Source organism: Tubulanus polymorphus, unplaced genomic scaffold, assembly GCF_964204645.1.
Source record: "Tubulanus polymorphus unplaced genomic scaffold, tnTubPoly1.2 scaffold_51, whole genome shotgun sequence".
NCBI classification, from domain to species: domain Eukaryota; kingdom Metazoa; phylum Nemertea; class Palaeonemertea; order Tubulaniformes; family Tubulanidae; genus Tubulanus; species Tubulanus polymorphus.
This window is the reverse complement of record NW_027437457.1, coordinates 65218-87334: the sequence shown is the minus strand read 5'-3', so window position 1 is coordinate 87334 and position 22117 is coordinate 65218. Positions and strand designations below refer to the sequence as shown.

Here is a 22117-nt window from a genome sequence, read left to right as displayed (position 1 = left end):
CACTCTTTCGCCATCTATCGGAACATAGCGACAGTGACATTAAATTATCGAGAATAAACTGCAGCTATTATTATCACTTCTCGTTTTATGTTGTGATTATGCCCGTTCATTTTATCTACTACATCTAACGTTAGATGATTTGAATTCATATAAATTATATTGAATTGAATTGCAAATTCAATTGGAATTTATTGAAACACAGTATAGGCGGCGCTGTTGTCGATAAACGAGGAAGTTAAAATTGTTGTTGACGTGCCCCATAAAAAAAACGTTTAATTAGTGACAGGATTTAGAGAGAATCTAAGTGAACAACCGGCGACGCGATGTCATGTTTGTACACATAGTTAGACTATCAGTAAAACTGTGTAAATTAATTGTATGTTTACCAGTGAGAATTTTATACGTGATTTTAGAAGAGTTGATAAATATGAAACCAGTTATATCTAATATCATTAATACTGTGAACAGGTAAGAAAGAAGACTCTCCATTCTTACTCTCTCTCTTTTTCTCACTCAGTATGTGCTCAGTTATATAACTTATATTATATTTCAGGAATCGTCGATACGTCATCGCTGGGTTCCTCATGCTCCTAGTATTACTATATTTCGCTCCACATATTTTCAATTTTAGAAAAGCACCTCTTCGAACTAGTAAGTATTAAACCCCTACCACCCTTACTATAGTCCAAATATCAGCCGGTCTAACGGCCCTATAAACCCCTACCCCCTTACTATAATCCAGATATCAGCCAGTCTAACGGCCCTATAAACCCCTACCGCCCTTACTATAATCCAGATATCAGCCAGTCTAACGGTCCAATAAACCCCTACCGCCCTTACTATAATCCAGATATCAGCCAGTCTAACGGCCCTATAAACCCCTACCACCCTTACTATAATCCAGATATCAGCCAGTCTAACGGTCCAATAAACCCCTACCCCCTTACTATAATCCAGATATCAGCCAGTCTAACGGTCCTATAAACCCCTACCACCCTTACTATAATCCAGATATCAGCCAGTCTAACGGTCCAATAAACCCCTACCCCCTTACTATAATCCAGATATCAGCCAGTCTAACGGTCCTATAAACCCCTACCACCCTTACTATAATCCAGATATCAGCCAGTCTAACGGCCCTATAAACCCCTACCCCCCTTACTATAATCCAGATATCAGCCAGTCTAACGGTCCAATAAACCCCTACCCCCTTACTATAATCCAGATATCAGCCAGTCTAACGGTCCTATAAACCCCTACCACCCTTACTATAATCCAGATATCAGCCAGTCTAACGGTCCAATAAACCCCTACCCCCTTACTATAATCCAGATATCAGCCAGTCTAACGGTCCTATAAACCCCTACCACCCTTACTATAATCCAGATATCAGCCAGTCTAACGGCCCTATAAACCCCTACCCCCCTTACTATAATCCAGATATCAGCCGGTCTAACGGTCCTATAAACCCCTACCGCCCTTACTATAATCCAGATATCAGCCAGTCTAACGGCCCTATAAACCCCTACCGCCCTTACTATAATCCAGATATCAGCCAGTCTAACGGTCCTATAAACCCCTACCACCCTTACTATAATCCAGATATCAGCCAGTCTAACGGCCCTATAAACCCCTACCCCCCTTACTATAATCCAGATATCAGCCGGTCTAACGGTCCTATAAACCCCTACCGCCCTTACTATAATCCAGATATCAGCCAGTCTAACGGCCCTATAAACCCCTACCACCCTTACTATAATCCAGATATCAGCCAGTCTAACGGCCCTATAAACCCCTACCGCCCTTACTATAATCCAGATATCAGCCAGTCTAACGGTCCTATAAACCCCTACCACCCTTACTATAATCCAGATATCAGCCAGTCTAACGGCCCTATAAACCCCTACCGCCCTTACTATAATCCAGATATCAGCCAGTCTAACGGTCCTATAAACCCCTACCACCCTTACTATAATCCAGATATCAGCCAGTCTAACGGCCCTATAAACCCCTACCACCCTTACTATAATCCAGATATCAGCCAGTCTAACGGCCCTATAAACCCCTACCACCCTTACTATAATCCAGATATCAGCCAGTCTAACGGTCCTATAAACCCCTACCACCCTTACTATAATCCAGATATCAGCCAGTCTAACGGCCCTATAAACCCCTACCACCCTTACTATAATCCAGATATCAGCCGGTCTAACGGCCCTATAAACCCCTACCGCCCTTACTATAATCCAGATATCAGCCAGTCTAACGGCCCTATAAACCCCTACCCCCCTTACTATAATCCAGATATCAGCCAGTCTAACGGCCCTATAAACCCCTACCGCCCTTACTATAATCCAGATATCAGCCGGTCTAACGGCCCTATAAACCCCTACCGCCCTTACTATAATCCAGATATCAGCCGGTCTAACGGCCCTATAAACCCCTACCCCCCTTACTATAATCCAGATATCAGCCAGTCTAACGGCCCTATAAACCCCTACCCCCCTTACTATAATCCAGATATCAGCCAGTCTAACGGCCCTATAAACCCCTACCACCCTTACTATAATCCAGATATCAGCCAGTCTAACGGCCCTATAAACCCCTACCCCCCTTACTATAATCCAGATATCAGCCAGTCTAACGGCCCTATAAACCCCTACCACCCTTACTATAATCCAGATATCAGCCAGTCTAACGGCCCTATAAACCCCTACCCCCCTTACTATAATCCAGATATCAGCCAGTCTAACGGCCCTATAAACCCCTACCCCCCTTACTATAATCCAGATATCAGCCAGTCTAACGGCCCTATAAACCCCTATCGCCTTTACTATAATCCAGATATCAGCCAGTCTAACGGCCCTATAGACCCCTACCCCCCTTACTATAATCCAGATATCAGCCAGTCTAACGGCCCTATAAACCCCTACCCCCCTTACTATAATCCAGATATCAGCCAGTCTAACGGCCCTATAAACCCCTACCGCCCTTTACTATAATCCAGATATCAGCCAGTCTAACGGCCCTATAAACCCCTACCCCCCTTACTATAATCCAGATATCAGCCAGTCTAACGGCCCTATAAACCCCTACCCCCCTTACTATAATCCAGATATCAGCCAGTCTAACGGCCCTATAAACCCCTACCGCCCTTTACTATAATCCAGATATCAGCCAGTCTAACGGCCCTATAAACCCCTACCGCCCTTACTATAATCCAGATATCAGCCAGTCTAACGGCCCTATAAACCCCTACCACCCTTACTATAATCCAGATATCAGCCAGTCTAACGGCCCTATAAACCCCTACCACCCTTACTATAATCCAGATATCAGCCGGTCTAACGGTCCTATAAACCCCTACCGCCCTTACTATAATCCAGATATCAGCCAGTCTAACGGCCCTATAAACCCCTACCACCCTTACTATAATCCAGATATCAGCCGGTCTAACGGCCCTATAAACCCCTACCGCCTTTACTATAATCCAGATATCAGCCGGTCTAACGGTCCTATAAACCCCTACCCCCTTACTATAATCCAGATATCAGCCAGTCTAACGGCCCTATAAACCCCTACCCCCCTTACTATAATCCAGATATCAGCCAGTCTAACGGCCCTATAAACCCCTACCGCCCTTACTATAATCCAGATATCAGCCAGTCTAACGGCCCTATAAACCCCTACCCCCCTTACTATAATCCAGATATCAGCCGGTCTAACGGCCCTATAAACCCCTACCGCCCTTACTATAATCCAGATATCAGCCAGTCTAACGGCCCTATAAACCCCTACCCCCCTTACTATAATCCAGATATCAACCAGTCTAACGGCCCTATAAACCCCTACCCCCCTTACTATAATCCAGATATCAGCCAGTCTAACGGCCCTATAAACCCCTACCCCCCTTACTATAATCCAGATATCAGCCAGTCTAACGGCCCTATAAACCCCTACCCCCCTTACTATAATCCAGATATCAGCCAGTCTAACGGTCCTATAAACCCCTACCCCCCTTACTATAATCCAGATATCAGCCGGTCTAACGGCCCTATAAACCCCTACCGCCCTTACTATAATCCAGATATCAGCCGGTCTAACGGCCCTATAAACCCCTACCGCCCTTACTATAATCCAGATATCAGCCGGTCTAACGGCCCTATAAACCCCTACCACCCTTACTATAATCCAGATATCAGCCAGTCTAACGGCCCTATAAACCCCTACCCCCCTTACTATAATCCAGATATCAGCCAGTCTAACGGCCCTTTATGTTTTCAGGCAGTGTCGATCAATGTTTAGATGATAAATTAGATTTATTTAAAAAGTCTGCAGCAAAATTCGATGTGATAATTAACAGGGAGCCAACGCCATCTACTGGTTATCAATATCAACCATATATAGGTTAGTGATACATTCTAGTAACTGTCTAATCACAACCCAGAGCTGGGTTTCATAGATTTGGAAGAAAACTAGTCCCTGGGATTATTTTGGAATTCGTCAGTTATAACCATGGTTTCTCATTGTTACTATCGTGGTTGTTACCCTGATTGAGGATTTACCCTTACGGATAACTTCGATACTCAGGCCCTGCTGTATAGTTACAATTCAGTCTTTAATTGTTGGTATTTTTATTATGATTTTAGGAAATGGTAAATTTGGATCACCTATAGCGGGCAATGAATTAAGTAAATTATATATTCGACACCAGAGGTCTCTGTCATTGCCTGTGGAATTTATTCCTATTTTGTCGCCGTCAGTTTTAGGTTACGAGGGAAAAGGTAATTAATTGATAATATTAATCTGTATATTAATTATCTGACAGCTCTTGTGACATGTATTAGTGATGTATCTAATAGGAGCGTATGTGACTGACTTCTATAATGGTGTCGTTCACAGAATTCAATGCTTGAAAAAGGTTGGTTTCATTCTAAAATTTACCCATAATTCTAACTTCTTATTACCCATAATTCTCTACTGACTGTATTACCCATAATTCTCTACTGACTGTATAACCCATAATTCTCTACTGACTGTATTACCCATAATTCTCTACTGACCAGATTTATTTTGAATTGGAACGGCCTATAGCCCGTAATAAACAATACGTTGTAAGTTTTTTCTTGCATGTTTGTTTTAGATTTCATTTTTTCTCTTCGTTCTTTCCGTTTCTTTCTCTCCCTCTCTTCCCCCACTCTCTCTCTTCCCCCACTCTCTCTCTCTCTCCCCTCTCTTCCCCCTCTGCATTACCCCACTCTCCCTCTCTTCCCCCACTCTCTCTCTCTCTCCCCCCCTCTCTTATCCCCCACTCTAACTCTCTACCCACTCTCCCTCTCTTCCCCACTCTCTCTCTCTCCCCCTCTCTCTTTCCCCACTCTCTCTCTCTCTCCCTTCACTTACTCTATATTTGTGATGATGGGTCACTAGTGGTAATGGTTTAGTGGTGTTATTCCTCGGCGGCTCCAGTAACTATGGTTACTCATATGATTTACAATTGTTGTATTATTTCAGCGTTCATTATGCGTTACTATTAGTAACCAAGCATTCGCTCATCGGGCTCGACCTTCAATTCTATCACAGGAGATACGTATATTCAACCCAACGGTAAATATCACACCCCCCCTCCCTATAGCAACACATATCATCACTGATATCTCAAAACAGTACTAAAGATATTGTTTAAATTATAGAATGACGGATTGACTGTAAATCTTGGTGTAACTGGAGTGAGAAACTGGAAAGACACATCAAACAAACAAATCAAGTAATTGAAGAACAATTTGCGATAAACTGTAAACATCAAACTCAGTCGACTGTGACTGTATATTCTCTCTATTTATAGTGTACAAAGTCGAACTGGTGAAGCATTAAGTTATACAATAACTACTGGTACCATTAGTACAGCAGCAGCAGCAGCTACTGCATCTGATTTAGTCATTGTCGTTTCTGTTGTGTCTCAAAATATTCCCCCTTCTATAATAATCAAACCCGGAAAGTAAGTATTCTACGTTTTATTATCGATTGTTGTTTTTCATGATTTTCCAGTGTGTGATTTTTGTAAATTCAAAAAAAAAATGTTTCGTTATAGATCTGAGAAGTATATAACAATCAGTGCTATTCACTACTCGGACCCTGTACAGAAAAATCAACTCAATACAATTAGAGATCAAATTGAACAAACTGCTTTATCTGTGAGTATTATACGGTTCACACCGCCCTCTAGTGGATAGATTACACACACCGCCCGCTAGTGGATAGATTATACACACCGCCCTCTAGTGGATAGATTATACACACCGCCCTCTAGTGGATAGATTATACACGCCGCCCTCTAGTGGATAGATTATACACACCGCCCTCTAGTGGATAGATTACACACACCGCCCTCTAGTGGATAGATTATACACACCGACCTCTAGTGGATAGATTATACACACCGCCCTCTAGTGGATAGATTATACACGCCGCCCTCTAGTGGATAGATTATACACACCGCCCTCTAGTGGATAGATTATACACGCCGCCCTCTAGTAGATAGATTATACACGCCGCCCTCTAGTGGATAGATTACACACGCCGCCCTCTAGTGGATAGATTATACACACCGCCCTCTAGTGGATAGATTATACACACCGCCCTCTAGTGGATAGATTACACACACCGCCCTCTAGTGGATAGATTATACACATCGCCCTCTAGTGGATAGATTATACACAGCACCCTCTAGTGGATAGATTACACACACCGCCCTCTAGTGGATAGATTACACACACCGCCCTCTAGTGGATAGATTATACACACCGCCCTCTAGTGGATAGATTGTACACACCGCCCTCTAGTGGATAGATTGTACACACCGCCCTCTAGTGGATAGATTATACACACCGCCCTCTAGTGGATAGATTTTACACACCGCCCTCTAGTGGATAGATTATACACAGCACCCTCTAGTGGATGGATTACACACACCGCCCTCTAGTGGATAGATTACACACACCACCCTCTAGTGGATAGGTTATACACACCGCCCTCTAGTGGATAGATTATACACACCGCCCTCTAGTGGATAGATTACACACACCACCCTCTAGTGGATAGGTTATACACACCGCCCTCTAGTGGATAGATTATACACAGCACCCTCTAGTGGATAGATTGTACACACCGCCCTCTAGTGGATAGATTACACACACCACCCTCTAGTGGATAGGTTATACACACCGCCCTCTAGTGGATAGATTATACACAGCACCCTCTAGTGGATAGATTACACACACCGCCCTCTAGTGGATAGATTACACACACCGCCCTCTAGTGGATAGATTACACACTCCGCCCTCTAGTGGATAGATTATACACAGCACCCTCTAGTGGATGGATTACACACACCACCCTCTAGTGGATAGGTTATACACACCGCCCTCTAGTGGATAGATTATACACAGCACCCTCTAGTGGATAGATTACACACGCCGCCCTCTAGTGGATAGATTACACACACCGCCCTCTAGTGGATAGATTATAGACAGCACCCTCTAGTGGATAGATTACACACGGCCCTCTAGTGGATAGATTATACACACCGCCCTCTAGTGGATGGATTACACACACCGCCCTCTAGTGGATAGATTACACACTGCCCTCTAGTGGATGGATTACACACACCGCCCTCTAGTGGATAGGTTATACACACCACCCTCTAGTGGATAGATTATACACAGCACCCTCTAGTGGATGGATTACACACACCGCCTCCTAGTGGATAGATTTCGAGCACCACCCTCTAGTGGATGGATTACACACACCGCCCTCTAGTGGATAGATTATACCCACAGCCCTCTAGTGGAGGGATTACACACACCGCCCTCTAGTGGATAGATTTGATTACACACACCGCCCTCTAGTGGATACGACATGTACCGACTATTCTATTTGCAGGATTTGAAAGAAGCATTAGCATTAGAACCGACAGCTCTTCAAAAAGAGCATACAACAGTTTGGAATCAGGTTTGATACAGATTCAAATTCTCGTTTAGAACATAATGGTTTTATAATAGATGTCTCTGTATGTTTGTATATTATTTATTACAGTTATGGAGTTCTGGATTATCGATCAGTTTATCTAAAGCACCTGGAGCTCTGAACGGTGACAGAATTAACAGCACTATTTACTACGTATTGAGTCATTCTACGAATCCTTTACACGAAAAACAAGTTTCAACAGCGAGAAAGTTTAATATCGAAAAACAGTTATATTTTCCTGATCGATGTTACGCCGGACCTCACACGCTGTTAGTATACTCACTAATCATTACGTATATACAGATTTTTATTCTAAATTAAGAATTCAAGTGAAAATGAAATTGCAATTATTTTTTGACAGGTTGGTTGAATCTAAGACATTAGTGTATGTACAATCAACATATACATATTATTATTATTATTAATATTATTATTCTGCTTTAACCAATGTTAGATAACTAACTATCTATTATTGATTCAGCTTAACTTCTCAGCCTGTCTCCTGTCTGAGAGCAGTCTCAGCCTGTCTCCTGTCTGAGAGCAGTCTCAGCCTGTCTCCTGTCTGAGAGCAGTCTCAGCCTGTCTCCTGTCTGAGAGAAGCCTCAGCCTGTCTCCTGTCTGGGAGCAGCCTCAGCCTGTCTCCTGTCTGGGAGCAGCCTCAGCCTGTCTCCTGTCTGGGAGCAGCCTCAGCCTGTCTCCTGTCTGGGAGCAGCCTCAGCCTGTCTCCTGTCTGAGAGCAGTCTCAGCCTGTCTCCTGTCTGAGAGCAGTCTCAGTCTGTCTCCTGTCTGAGAGAAGCCTCAGCCTGTCTCCTGTCTGGGAGCAGCCTCAGCCTGTCTCCTGTCTGGGAGCAGCCTCAGCCTGTCTCCTGTCTGGGAGCAGCCTCAGCCTGTCTCCTGTCTGGGAGCAGCCTCAGCCTGTCTCCTGTCTGGGAGCAGTCTCAGCCTGTCTCCTGTCTGAGAGCAGTCTCAGCCTGTCTCCTGTCTGGGAGCAGTCTCAGCCTGTCTCCTGTCTGGGAGCAGTCTCAGCCTGTCTCCTGTCTGAGAGCAGTCTCAGCCTGTCTCCTGTCTGAGAGCAGTCTCAGCCTGTCTCCTGTCTGAGAGCAGTCTCAGCCTGTCTCCTGTCTGAGAGCAGTCTCAGCCTGTCTCCTGTCTGGGAGCAGTCTCAGCCTGTCTCCTGTCTGGGAGCAGTCTCAGTCTGTCTCCTGTCTGAGAGCAGTCTCAGCCTGTCTAAGAACAGTCTGATAAATGGTATATTTGAGGTTGAACCTATTCAGTATTCGAACATTTAAATGCACGGTTTCCTTTCTGACTGACTCTTCACTGTCTCCCCCTCTTAAAATATGGTGCAATCCCCGCCTCCCCTGCTCTATATACAGTTCACCCCCTACTCCCACATTGTATACATATTAGTAGTTTATTTACAGGCAGGAATCATCATCTCTGTGGTCGCGAACAAATACAGCAGATAACATCATGAAACTTGTAGAAACTTGGATCATAACATTAGAGAAACAAGGATGTACAAATATGGTACAAACAGGTAAAAACAATTCTCCCTCGAGCCCCTCCCCCTAGCTGTATACAGCTCCACCCCCTAGCAGTATATAGCCCCGCCCCCTAGCAGTATATAGCCCCTCCCCTAGCTGTATATATCTCCGCCCCCTATAGTGTAGTAATAATGTGTTTTATAATTTTAGGAGCTGATGGCATTTTGCAGGCAATGCTGCTCAGTTTTGGAGCATTTAAATTCAGTACGGATAATTCTCGAAGAGAAGCTCAACCGGATCATTTAGAATTTGGAATGCATCCACGGGAGTTACACCGGGATTATGAGTTCCGTAGATTAAACTATGGTAACCATACTCATGTAAATATAACAGTTGAAGTAGGTGAAGATAATAAAGCGATGATTTACGTAGCGATGGATCGAAATGATAAACCGTATTACGCGTGTGATGCTGGATGTTTAGATACTCCTGTACTTCTCAAGTGAGTTTCAACACCCCGTAAACCACACCCCCTTCACTGCTATACTGTATATAACTACTGTTTGATTGACAGGTCTCAGAGAACTCAGTTCCCGGTTAAGTTAACCACACCCCCTTCACTGCTATATACTGTATATAACTACTGTTTGATTGACAGGTCTCAGAGAACTCAGTTCCCGGTTAAGTTAACCACACCCCCTTCACTGCTATATACTGTATATAACTACTGTTTGATTGACAGGTCTCAGAGAACTCAGTTCCCGGTTAAGTTAACCACACCCCCTCACTGCTATACTGTATATAACTACTGTTTGATTGACAGGTCTCAGAGAACTCAGTTCCCGGTTAAGTTAACTCGTCCCCTCACTGCTATATTGTATATAACTACTGATAAAGAACATATGGAGTTATTGAAACGTGCGATTCATGTTCGAGAGATTGTCGAGGGTAAGAGATTCACTCTGTATTATTGAGTTACCGTAGTAATGCGTCTCTGATTGTTGTTTTTTATATATTTTCAGCTCCGGCTCATGAACATCATGTGATCGCGTTACATCGTCATGGACACAGTTACGGAGGTTTACCGACATTATTCTGGGGAGCTATCGCTTTCCTTATTATTATATTCCATTTGTTCTTGTTCAAATTGATATTTAATGAATTTTGTCAGGGTCAAGCTGTCAATCCATTCCCTACGCGTGGAAAATATAACTTATAGCGCCCCCTAGCGATATCGACTGTCATGTGACGCCATCTATTGATAAAGTGTTGTACGAATGAATTTCACGGTTGAAAGTATGTAATATTTTTCTATTGGATTTTGTTGAATAGTTGACCTTTTCACATTTTAATTGCTCTAATTTAATGTGCATTGTTTGTACATATCACAACATTGTAAATAAATTCATGTTATTTATTAATAAAAATCTAAAATACAGATGTCCATAAAATGTTTGTTGAATCTGTTTGATTATTGAAGTAGTTGGATTCATTCAGAGGATTGAGGTAACTACATTTGACTGAGGCAAACGAGAGAATATGGAGGACTACAATAGCCATCGTCTCGATATAAGCGGAGAAAAAAATATCGATCCGGACGAATGTGTTACAGTAATTCACTCACTCGCCATCTATCGGAATGCGCTGACAATAAAACTGCAGCGATGGATTGATTAATCGGAGTGCTACATTCATTTAACAGTCCACCTGAGTTCTATCAATATTAAGTAGTGCGCTTTCCAGTGATGTATGTATGATTGAAAGGGTTTCTCAATTAATTTATATGAAAAATGAAATAGATATGACTCATAATTTGAAGTGTTCATCGTGTTTTACGTGACCCTAGAGAGGTGAGGTCCAGACAACCAGCGCCAGTTTGATTTGCGCGATTTTTAGGTCCGAGACTTTTTTCTTTTTTTGTTGATATGAATGAATAACGAAATTTTATTCATTTTTCTCTGTTTGCCAGGACGGAGCCGGAAATATACAAAAGTAATGAAGTGCCCCACGCGATGCGGCGATCAGTGATAAGCGCGCGAAGCTACTGGAATTTTGTTGGGGGTCCTCTCGCAGGAAATATTGAAATTTTCGTGTTCTCCCAGGAGGAGATTAGTGTATATTACTGTAAAAAATGAAAAAACGCATTTTAAGGGCACCTCAAAAAAGGAGCCCCTCCTTCATGCATTGAATACCCGATACATCTCTAATACACCTCTTATATATAACTCCTATATACATCACCAATACATCTCCAATACACCTCGTATATAACTCCTATATACATCACCAATACATCTCCAATACACCTCGTATATATCTCCTATATACATCACCAATACATCTCCAATACACCTCGTATATATCTCCTATATACATCACCAATTACAAAACTTCGGGGGTTATTGTAAACCTTTTACCAGGAAAACTGTATCGAAATGATCCCTATCAATAATATCGTATTATAATATATTCACGATCGGAGGATTTTTATATCAAAGATTATCTACAGAATCCAGTATTATCAATACATATATTACAGGTCTTTCAGACCTTTTGAAAACTGATCTGAGATGAGTTCTCAAAAGGTCTGGCTCAACTGGATAAAGGAATGATTCGTGTTCAAAATCAATAAATCTTAGTAGCACCTATACCTATTAATAGAAAATAATCGCTAGTAAGTATGTGTATTTTTGAGGTCAATGGGTTGCATTACTCTAAACTAGAATGATAACATTTTTTGGCCGCTTGTCGCAATAAAGAAAGATGTATCCAGTTTGAAAAACTAGTCATGCAGTGATATAATTATGTACTATAAAAAACACTCGCCGGCCAAAAAAATTGCCCAACCATAAACACTAACCCTAGGTTGGTCGTAGCCCTAAATCTAGCTCCTTTATAACCCTAACACTAACCCTAGCTCGTTGGTAACCCTAACCCTAGAAGGATTCGAGCCCACAACCTGCGGCATGCAAGTCAAGCGTGCTAACCACTAGACCACGGAGCTCTAGCGATTGACTGAGTTAATAAGTTTGTCTGATCAGTGTGGTGACCGGTCCGGTGTAGTCGATACACTATTTATTCTGTAGCTCATCCCTTATTTTCAAATTACTAGAATATATATTCACCAGGAATCGCACACTTTCCAGTAGTGCAAATTTAAGGTGTATTGCATTGATAGGAAATATGGCCTTGAATTCATCTCGTAGATATTAACAATTAAATCGTCACAATTTCTCTACGCACGGGTTATTTGAATATTCTATAACGAGTTGGTTCTTACAGAATAAGATCAACATTCAAGTGTTAATTCAAAAGGTGTGGTCAGATTTTCATATGAAATGTTCCGAGGTGTTGCATGATTCGTGATGATCTGGCCTGATATAGATCTTTATATCGAGGAGCGATTTGATTTTTAATATCGTCACATCATGTTCTATTGACTTTAGAAAATACATGTAATTAAGTCACGCGTAAAAAACACAGTAAAAAAACGGCTGAAATTATGTTTTGATCACGCATTCAACTATAGACAGATGACGTTGTAATTCTATATTAAGCCTATTTCAAAATAATCTACAGGAAAATCTAAAACTTTTATTTTTGGGGGTTGAAACATTAAATAATGATCAACTGCGGTGTCTCGCGACTCATATGTACGTGGGCCTACCTTGCGAAACTAAGGGGGATAGGGTGGGAGACCCTGAAATACAATCACATATCTACGTTTTCTACATAAAAAGACAAATTCTGAAATAAAGAGAAACCCTGAAAATAGATACATAAATCTTCCGCGCTTCCAGTGTTTAGTTGATAGAGACCCCGGACCCACAGGCGGGTTCACAAAACGTTTGAATTTCTGAATGATAAGATACCTAAAAACTAAATTCCCCAAAATCTAAACCTATAAAACATAATTTCAGTCGCTTGATATTAAGAAATTTCTAACTTACAGAACTGCAAACTTTTCCTCAGTTTCCGATGTGATCCATTTCGCGTTAATCCAAGTCCCGCGTTTGTTCAATAGTCAATCTAATTCCGTGTCCAAAGTCTTTTAGATATGCACATTATCAGACGACATTTTGTCTCAAAGTTCGGTTGAAAATGTTCATTTTTTCATTTCAACAAATGAAAAAATCCTTTCAAAAACAATTTCTCCGTAATGTTTACACGATTTACAATTGATTTAATTCCCTTCCGAGTAAAATCCACGCAGAATTGAGAAAGATGGCGCTCGATTCGACTAAAACTTCGATATGTATCGCTGAAATCTAATTTCCCGGCGCCTGCGACAAGCCCAGACACGCTCCAGTACGCGGCCGCTGATTGGCTAATCGATCTCAATTGGGGGATATCGTCTATTGCTAGTGCGCGGGATATTTCAATTGTGGCGTGTTCTATTGTGTTGTTACAATAGGGGGAGGAGCTATTGCGACTGCGGGATGCGGGATGGGCATTTGTTATGTTATCTCTTGAAATATCGAGTCGGGGGTAGTTTCAGCCTTGATACTTTACTGAGTGAGGTTTTAGGGATGTTTATAAAGGTTTAATGTCGTTTTTTGATGACATTCTGTGAATCGGAGCCTGAAGTAGCCGACTACCCTCTCACTGGACGGGTCTATGCGTGATGGACGTGTATAGCGATCTCGAAGAAGCGCGTCATACACGAGACAATAGGACTAAGAAAAGAGTGAATACACTTCTGATAATAAAGATTATAGGAGGGCCTCCGGGTGATGCAAGGCCCCACAAAACAGTTAAAACAGTTGCGTATGAGTAGGCTACGTACGAATTGTCACTTTGATAAATATATATTAGGGACAGGGGTGAATCTTGAGCACGGTTTTAACCCGGGGGCTAACTGAACAGTGAATTGCGAGTTATCCCCGGGTTGAAGTTAACAACAGTCTTTAATACCGGCCCCAGGGGATTTGGGTAAAAGTGCAGATCCGCACCTCTCGTGATTGACACAATCTGCTGAATGACAGAATCCAGGCTAAAATCTTTCTAGTGAAGATATCTAAAAATTAACCAATGGCAATAATCAATGTGAATGTACCGAATCAGATGATTGCGAATTGCTGATGAAATTTTGAATCTGAAACAATGATATTTAATGTAATTGATTGAACCGTTTACACGGAGGGGTGCGGATCTGCACTTTTACCGGGATTTGTTATATTGGGTCCAGTTCCACAGTTGTGAGTTAAGATTTGTCTCCGAGTTGCCTTAACTCAGAGTTAACTCACAACTGTGGTACTACTTTACTAGTTCCAGATGTAAATATCCATCAAACTTTTTTCTGTCAGGACTAGTGTGGGCGGCGCCCGAGTTAATTTTGTAAGTGGGATAAAGATATTTGCGAAATCTGTGTGAAAGGAGGAGGTAGTGAAATACACTACAGAACTAGACTGAAACCCAGAACCCATATATCTCAACATCCACCAGTAACAAGTTAGTGGAAACATTATTACAGGGTTCTCCAGAACCAAAAACAGCCAGTTTTATTCATTGAAAACATTTTATTCTTTATTTGCGATAGATGGCGCATGTGAAAATAGGTGCATCGAAACTCAATTGCTCACGTCAATTCTAGAAATTGGTTAGTTCAGCAAAATTCTAATAGATGGCGAAAACATCTATGTCATACTCCAGTCCTGGGTCAAACTCCCTCATGTCTATATGAAATAGCCTCGCACTGGGATCTAAAGACATCCCAAGGTCAGATCCTCATATCTATTCATTGCTGTGTCCTGGGTGAGAAGACATCCTCATTATATCCTCATCATTGTGTCCTCAAAAAAATAAATGAAGTCAAAGAATAGAAATGAACAGCTGATAAATAAATAAGTAGATTATTTATTTCATGGCACTATTTTGACAAACTACAAAATACATGAAATACATAAAATTCCGTACGTGCAGAAATAACAATTCTAATCCTATAATAAATAATCAATAAATATCACAGTTATCTTTAAATCTTGGCAATAGATAAATAATTGATCTAAAAGATACACTAGAAATATACAATATACATTTAACACTAGAGAAGATTTCAAAAATATCATTAATTCAATAATTTCTCAAAAAATAATTAACTGTTTCAAATACAGTTTGACCCTGTTTAATACAATCTGAATCAGTTAAAACCAGTATTAATTGTAATCCAGATCAGTTAAACTGTTAATGTCACAGTATGTCAAATGATTTCTGATAGATTTCGACGTGTTAGATGGGCTAGATGAGATGGGTTCTACAAACGAACCCGGAGAGGGTTCTACGAGTTAGAGAAAGCAGCGGTCTACAAGCGGGACGGGGATAGGGGGAGGATGTAGGGGGTTCTACCAGCAGGTTGACGGGCGGAGTAGGGGGGTTCTACCAGTTAGAGAATAACGGCGGTCTCGGTATCGGAGCCTGGTATTGTAAGCGATGTTGAGGGGAGGATGTAGGGGGTTCTACCAGCAGGTTGACGGGCGGAGTAGGGGTGTTCTACCAGTTAGAGAATAACGGCGGTCTCGGTATCGGAGCCTGGTATTGTAAGCGATGTTGTGATTCTATTTGTTGACGACCAAAAGCGTATCGATTTGACGGTTTCATGAACGCGCTGGGAGGGGGCGCTGTTTCTTGTACTTCCTGTAAAATGGAGAGGACAAGCATTAGTTGTATGAAGTGGGCGGAGCCAGTCACTCGTCAACCAATCAATCGATATACACCTACCTGTTGCTAGGCAGCGCTGAATCTAACAAGCGTCGATTGTTGAGAGCCAGAAACACGCGATAATTCCTGTTGAATTGGAGATAGATGAGGAGATGGAGGACCGTAACGTATTTCACCGGCCTGCAACAAGATATAACACCGGTGAGTGACTGGCTTCTTTTATATCCCTCACAATATACCCTCACCCTGCACCATGCACCTTCACCCTGCACCCTCACCATGCACCCTCACTCTGTACCCTCACCATGCACCTTCACCCTGCACCCTCACCATGCACCTTCACCCTGCACCCTCACCATGCACCCTCACTCTGTACCCTCACCCTCACCCTGCACCTTCACCCTGTACCCTCACCCTGTACCCTCACCCTCACCATGCACCCTCACCCTGCACCCTCACCATACCCTGCACCCTAACCATACCCTGCACCCTCACCCTGTACCCTAACTCAAACTAACACAATGAATCGGATGAGATGTCTGTGAAGGTAAATACTTACAGCTCTATTAGCGAGATGACCACTACCGCGAATAGTTGAATCAGTAGTTATATATCTACGTAATGGTGAACTACCCATCCTTTGAGCAGACGCGCCCGAATACGGCTGACCTATATAATACAAATAATCAATATTTAATAATACTAAAACATGACACCATCCGCGCGTAACTATAGCGATACCTACCGTAAACGGGATCAGGCCGCGTCGATTGAGAACGAGTTTGACGATTAACGCTACTGTTATCATTACCATTTACTAGAGGGCGCTGTTGACCTGAACGAGGATGACAATCCGCGAGGGGATCGAGGCCATGAGGATGTTTCTGCGATGTTAACAGCGGTGGTTCCATTTTCTCTCTATAAATACAATAATCGCAACATATTATCACCACGGTAATATAGTCACCCGATTACATCGATCGTCATGGTTACCTCCTCAGATAAACCGATTCGTGTATTTTCGGCTGCGGATATTCCGTTAGAATCTCGCCAGTATTTTCAATTTTCTCGAAATCGGTTTCATTGTTGTCATCGTCGTCGTCGGCGACCTGAGACGACGATGATTTCAAATCAAACGCGTCTTTAGTAAATCTATGAGCAGCCGTCGTCCAGGCAACCGCCTACAATCAGTAATCAGTTAACTATAGCAACTTTATAAGAAAGACATCGGTATAATTGAATAGTATCGGTATATTGACCTGTCCGTTAGGTTTACACAGTATAGTCGTACACTCCGGTCCAGTTCCCCATTTCTGTTGTTCTTTAAACACAAAATCAGTCGGAGGTTCGTGTAAAATAGGGTCGTTATTTCCGGACCAAACTGTGATCGTATCGTTACACATAAACTTTACTCTCGGCGGGAATCTATAAACGGCTACCGGGTTTCCCCCGACATTCTGTTGTATCATATAACCTCCAAATTCAACATCCTGTAAACAAAACCGATCAGTGAAATATGAGGTGAAGGCAATAGATCCTTTAAGAGTCACGTGCGCGCCTATAAGTTTGGAACGTTTTTACTATCAAAAATAGATTGACAAATATTGAAAATTCCAATCAGTTTAGATAAACACCTCTTCAAACTGAGAAGAACCAGCAGGATTTCAATAATTAACTGACCTTGTTATTAGAACAGTTTTGAAGTCGTATATATTTTCCCTGCGGATGAACTTCTAAAATCTTCACGTCACAAACGCTACTAAAAATCAAAACCAATTTCAAAAGCATTTAGCGAAGCGTCAATTGTATGTACGGTAACTATAGAAACCATACACGCGTATAGCGCGTGAACCAACACCGGAGCAAGCGTATATATATATATATATACGTACGTTGAGGTAGCGTTAGTGTAGTCATGTGACGTAGAACTGGACGGTCGATGACCAATAGGTGGCGTATCTGTAACACATACAGCAGGACGCATCAAAGTAGTGCGAGTTAAATCACGAAACATTTCATCGAAATAATCGCGTCCTTCACCTAGCGACGTAGGGACTATATTCCGTCTGTTGCTGCTGTCGCCACGGTGACGAGACCGTGCTGCTGATACTGCTGTAAATTAATACACCATCATACGGGGTTTAAACACCCCCCTCGACTTACACCCCCCTCGACTTACCCCCCCCCCCCTCGACTTACCAGCCCACTGAACTCCACTTAAACACCCCCTCCCCCTTACATCAACCCCTCACCTTGAAACTTGACCCAACTAAGTAGTAATTAGTAAAGCGAGCGACCACCACCAAATAAATATTCATTGTATTGTATTGATATAAGAGTACTAACCTGCCGGGGCTGATTGAACTTCAGTCCGCTCTAATTTATCAGTAGCGCCACCTAGTATCGATATCTTCTTCATATCAGCTCGATTCTGAGCGGAGTCATACCTGATAATATAGAACAATCCAGAATAAAGAGGAGGCTGAAGAGAGAAATGAGGAGATGAAGAGGAGACTGACGAGAGGAGCGAGGAGATAAAGAGGAGGCTGAAGAGAGAAATGAGGAGGAGATGAAGGAGGTGTGTATACTTACTGTACATGTGGTTCTTCAATAGGTACAATTCCACTCACATAGTTACCACTAACACCAGTTAACCCTAGTCCAAGCTGGGCTGATTGACCACCGGTTAACCCTAGTCCAAGCTGGGCTGATTGACCACCGGTTAACCCTAGTCCAAGCTGGGCTGATTGACCACCGGTTAACCCTAGTCCAAGCTGGGCTGATGGACCACCGATTAGTCCTATCTGACCAGCCGAACTGGTTAGTCCTATCTGACCAGCTGAAGAGGTCAGTCCCAGCTGACCAGCGGAACTGGTCAATCCCAGCTGACCAGCCGAACTGGTCAGTCCTATCTGCTCAGTCATTCCAAGTGGACAATGAATCCTACAAAGTAAACAATTGTATTTAAAATATAACCACGGTTAGGCTGAGAGAGAGGTGGAATGAGGAATAAGCGAGAAGAGAGAGGGGGTACAAGGGATTGAATTATACACACCTTTTTTCTTCACCTTCTAATAAAACTTTATAAGCTTCTATTTCATGTTTGATAGGAATGAACGTATCAGAGCCGGTGTTCTGTTTGGTGTTTATAATTAACTGTTGTTGTAATTGAGTGAGATTCTCTCGTAATGAACGTATTTTCTCTGACGTTCGATTACGTTCAGTCATTAGCGCCGTGTTCAAATTCTCATTGTCTTGTTTCAATCCACTGATCTATAAATAGTGAAAACGGTATCGATTATAAACAATCTCAGCATTTTCTAACCCCCCGTCTCAGAACTGTGCAGTGTTTTTTACCTGTCCTTCGAGTTGAGCAATTTTTCCATTTAAGTCATCGATAATAGATTGTAATCGAGCGTTCTCATTGGTTAAATCTCCGTTTGATTTTGTATCGCGGTCGATTTGACATTTCAATGAAATCACCTGAAAATTTATCAACACTAAACATGAAACAGACTATAGTATGAATACTGTAAACATGAAACAGACTATAATATGAATACTGTAAACATGAAACAGACTATAGTATTAATACTGTAAACATGAAACAGACTATAATATGAATACTATAAACATGAAACAGACTATAATATGAATACTATAAACATGAAACAGACTATAGTATTAATACTATAAACATGAAACAGACTATAGTATGAATACTATAAACATGAAACAGACTATAATATGAATACTATAAACATGAAACAGACTATAGTATGAATACTGTAAACATGAAACAGACTATAATATGAATACTATAAACATGAAACAGACTATATTATGAATACTATAAACATGAAACAGACTATAGTATGAATACTGTAAACATGAAACAGACTATAATATGAATACTATAAACATGAAACAGACTATAATATGAATACTATAAACATGAAACAGACTATAGTATGAATACTATAAACATGAAACAGACTATAATATGAATACTATAAACATGAAACAGACTATAATATGAATACTATGACCATGAAACAGACTATAATATGAATACTATAAACATGAAACAGACTATAGTATGAATACTGTAAAAATGAAACAGACTATAGTATTAATACTGTAAACATGAAACAGACTATAGTATTAATACTATAAACATGAAACAGACTATAATATGAATACTGACTGTTCTATTGAAATTCTCCTCTAATTCCGTTCGATATTTCAATATTTCGTCCTCGGCCGCTTTTCGTATTTGTTGTAATTTATCTCCGATATTTCCGTCAGTTTTCGATACTTCTCTCAAGCGAGATTCCAGATTTAATATCGTATTCGTTGATAATTCTAATCTTCCTTTCATTTCATCGGCCGCCTACAATTCAATATACCGTATTATATAGGGACTGTGGCAAGTGAGTATTACACCAGGTGTCGCTAGTGGTCACTCGATTACAGCATTTCAATTCCTTCAAGATTTCAATTAAAAACTTATATCAAACACTGACTTAGAAAATGAATCTCATTATTTCAAACTTGTTTCATATTTAGATACGAAAATCTAAAAATAACTGACTGTTAGTAATGCCATCTGGTGGTGTATATTGGTACTCACTTTATCACGAACTGCTGAATCAAATTCGACTTTTTTATGAAGTTGATGAAGTTGGTCGTCTAAATCCTGACGTAACTTCTGTTCATGATCGTACCTATAGATTAAAACATACTCCTAGAACAGAAATTCTAATTCTAGAGTTTAACGATGGGTTTAATTACACGAACCTTCGTTTATAATTCTCAGCCTCTCGAATCGCGACTTCATAATCTCGTTTTATTTGAGCCAGTTCGTCTATAGGTGCCATGGCAGCCATCTTTAATTCTAATAATTCTCCATCTTTTTGACTTAATAATCGTTGAAGTCCATTTATTTCATCGATTGCCTTCCTGTATTTATCAGCTTCAATGGCAAAACTATAATAATAAACAACAATTAGCAGTTCGATCAGGCTACCCCCCTCCCCCGACCCCGCTCGGCCCCCCTCCGAATTTGTATCTTACCGATCTTGAAATTGTTGTTGTGAAGCCTGATTTTTATTCGCCTGAATTTTCCAGTGATTTTTCTCTTTCAGATCTTCGTCCAATTTCAGCCTAAATAACGAAACCAGTTTTAATTGATATATCAAATCAATGAAATATGCATAAATGAAATATCAAAAATCCTGCGAAATATCGAACCTCAATGAATTCAGTTCCTCTTCATACATTCTCTTTAATTCACCCATCTCACCCTCGAGTATTTGGACAGAATTCACAAATGCAGAAGAATCAATTTGATTTCCCTGATTCTGTAGGTTTTTGATATTTTCAATGTAAGAAGCCAAACGGTCGTTTAAACGCTGTAATTCATGACGTTCATGATTCCTACTCCAAGAGTTCGAACCCGAACCTCCGCCGCCAGTCGTGGTGTTAGTCGTGGTGTATGTGTGAGACATCATCCTGCTGCTGTCTATCTGTCTGTCTGTCACTCTGAACCTGCTGTCTATCTGTCACTACCCAGCTGGTTGTTCAATCTATAATTTGTATACAATGTAATAAACTCGAGTTAAATGTATACAAATATGAGGAGGAAATATAAAGAATATTGATACACAATCTAACAATGTACATTAATTAGTAATTAACTGGTATTTAATTATTACCGCTTGTTTTTAACTGGCGCCTTTCGTGCGAACAAGTTTGCTGCTATTTTTTGTAGTCTCTCGCACCGACTCCTCAGTTTGTTTACATGTTTCTAAGGCGTCCGTGTCGCCATCTAGTGGATCAAAGCGAAACCCGTTCCATTGGAAATAGGTCCGGTTCTTAGTCAAATCCTCTGGTTGGAAACGGACACGATGCGCCAGAAAAAAACAAAACACTAAAAAGCTGAATTT

General features: G+C 41.3%; 2 protein-coding genes across 5 annotated transcripts; one reads left to right on the top strand and one right to left on the bottom strand.

The window, feature by feature from the left end:
• The first annotated feature begins 233 nt into the window (after positions 1–233).
• On the top strand, positions 234–10920 carry LOC141914594 (uncharacterized protein KIAA2013 homolog). 3 transcript variants are annotated; one of them, XM_074805827.1, is made up of 16 exons: positions 234–468; positions 554–651; positions 4285–4407; positions 4650–4784; positions 4863–4921; positions 5515–5607; positions 5694–5767; positions 5846–5998; positions 6092–6194; positions 7942–8010; positions 8095–8294; positions 8387–8410; positions 9450–9565; positions 9723–10014; positions 10336–10460; positions 10535–10920. In XM_074805827.1, exons 1-16 carry the CDS (start codon positions 329–331, stop codon positions 10729–10731), a joined length of 2001 nt encoding a protein of 666 aa, XP_074661928.1. In that variant the 5' UTR covers positions 234–328; the 3' UTR covers positions 10732–10920. The 3 variants fall into 3 exon arrangements, with proteins under 3 accessions (XP_074661928.1, XP_074661929.1, XP_074661930.1); XM_074805828.1 differs by having other exon boundaries at positions 554–655; positions 4289–4407; XM_074805829.1 differs by lacking the exon at positions 8387–8410.
• Positions 10921–15429: 4509 nt separating this feature from the next.
• Positions 15430–21993, bottom strand: LOC141914600 (lamin-A-like). Of its 2 annotated transcripts, XM_074805839.1 has the most exons (18): positions 21887–21993; positions 21423–21757; positions 21246–21335; positions 20970–21158; positions 20803–20896; positions 20377–20562; positions 19527–19652; positions 19225–19442; positions 18762–19112; positions 18516–18616; positions 18062–18128; positions 17850–17928; positions 17429–17659; positions 17163–17350; positions 16915–17087; positions 16729–16838; positions 16230–16349; positions 16008–16145 (listed from the first exon to the last, which is right to left on the bottom strand). In XM_074805839.1, exons 2-17 carry the CDS (start codon positions 21680–21682, stop codon positions 16236–16238), a joined length of 2577 nt encoding a protein of 858 aa, XP_074661940.1. In that variant the 5' UTR covers positions 21683–21757; positions 21887–21993; the 3' UTR covers positions 16008–16145; positions 16230–16235. The 2 variants fall into 2 exon arrangements, with proteins under 2 accessions (XP_074661939.1, XP_074661940.1); XM_074805838.1 differs by lacking the exon at positions 16230–16349 and having other exon boundaries at positions 15430–16145.
• Between the last annotated feature and the right edge of the window lie 124 nt (positions 21994–22117).

Excerpts from the sequence above, each read along its gene's own strand:
- LOC141914600 (XM_074805838.1), bottom strand. The coding sequence starts at position 21,682 with ATGATGTCTCACACATACACCACGACTAACACCACGACTGGCGGCGGA. Across the intron at positions 20,563-20,802 it reads ATTCAGCAGTTCGTGATAAA|GCGGCCGATGAAATGAAAGG; the intron begins GTGAGTACCAAT and ends ATTGAATTGTAG. Across the intron at positions 18,129-18,515 it reads AGTTCAATCAGCCCCGGCAG|ATACGCCACCTATTGGTCAT; the intron begins GTTAGTACTCTT and ends TATGTGTTACAG.
- LOC141914594 (XM_074805827.1), top strand. The coding sequence starts at position 329 with ATGTTTGTACACATAGTTAGACTATCAGTAAAACTGTGTAAATTAATT. Across the intron at positions 6,195-7,941 it reads TTGAACAAACTGCTTTATCT|GATTTGAAAGAAGCATTAGC; the intron begins GTGAGTATTATA and ends TTCTATTTGCAG. Across the intron at positions 8,295-8,386 it reads TACGCCGGACCTCACACGCT|GTTGGTTGAATCTAAGACAT; the intron begins GTTAGTATACTC and ends ATTTTTTGACAG.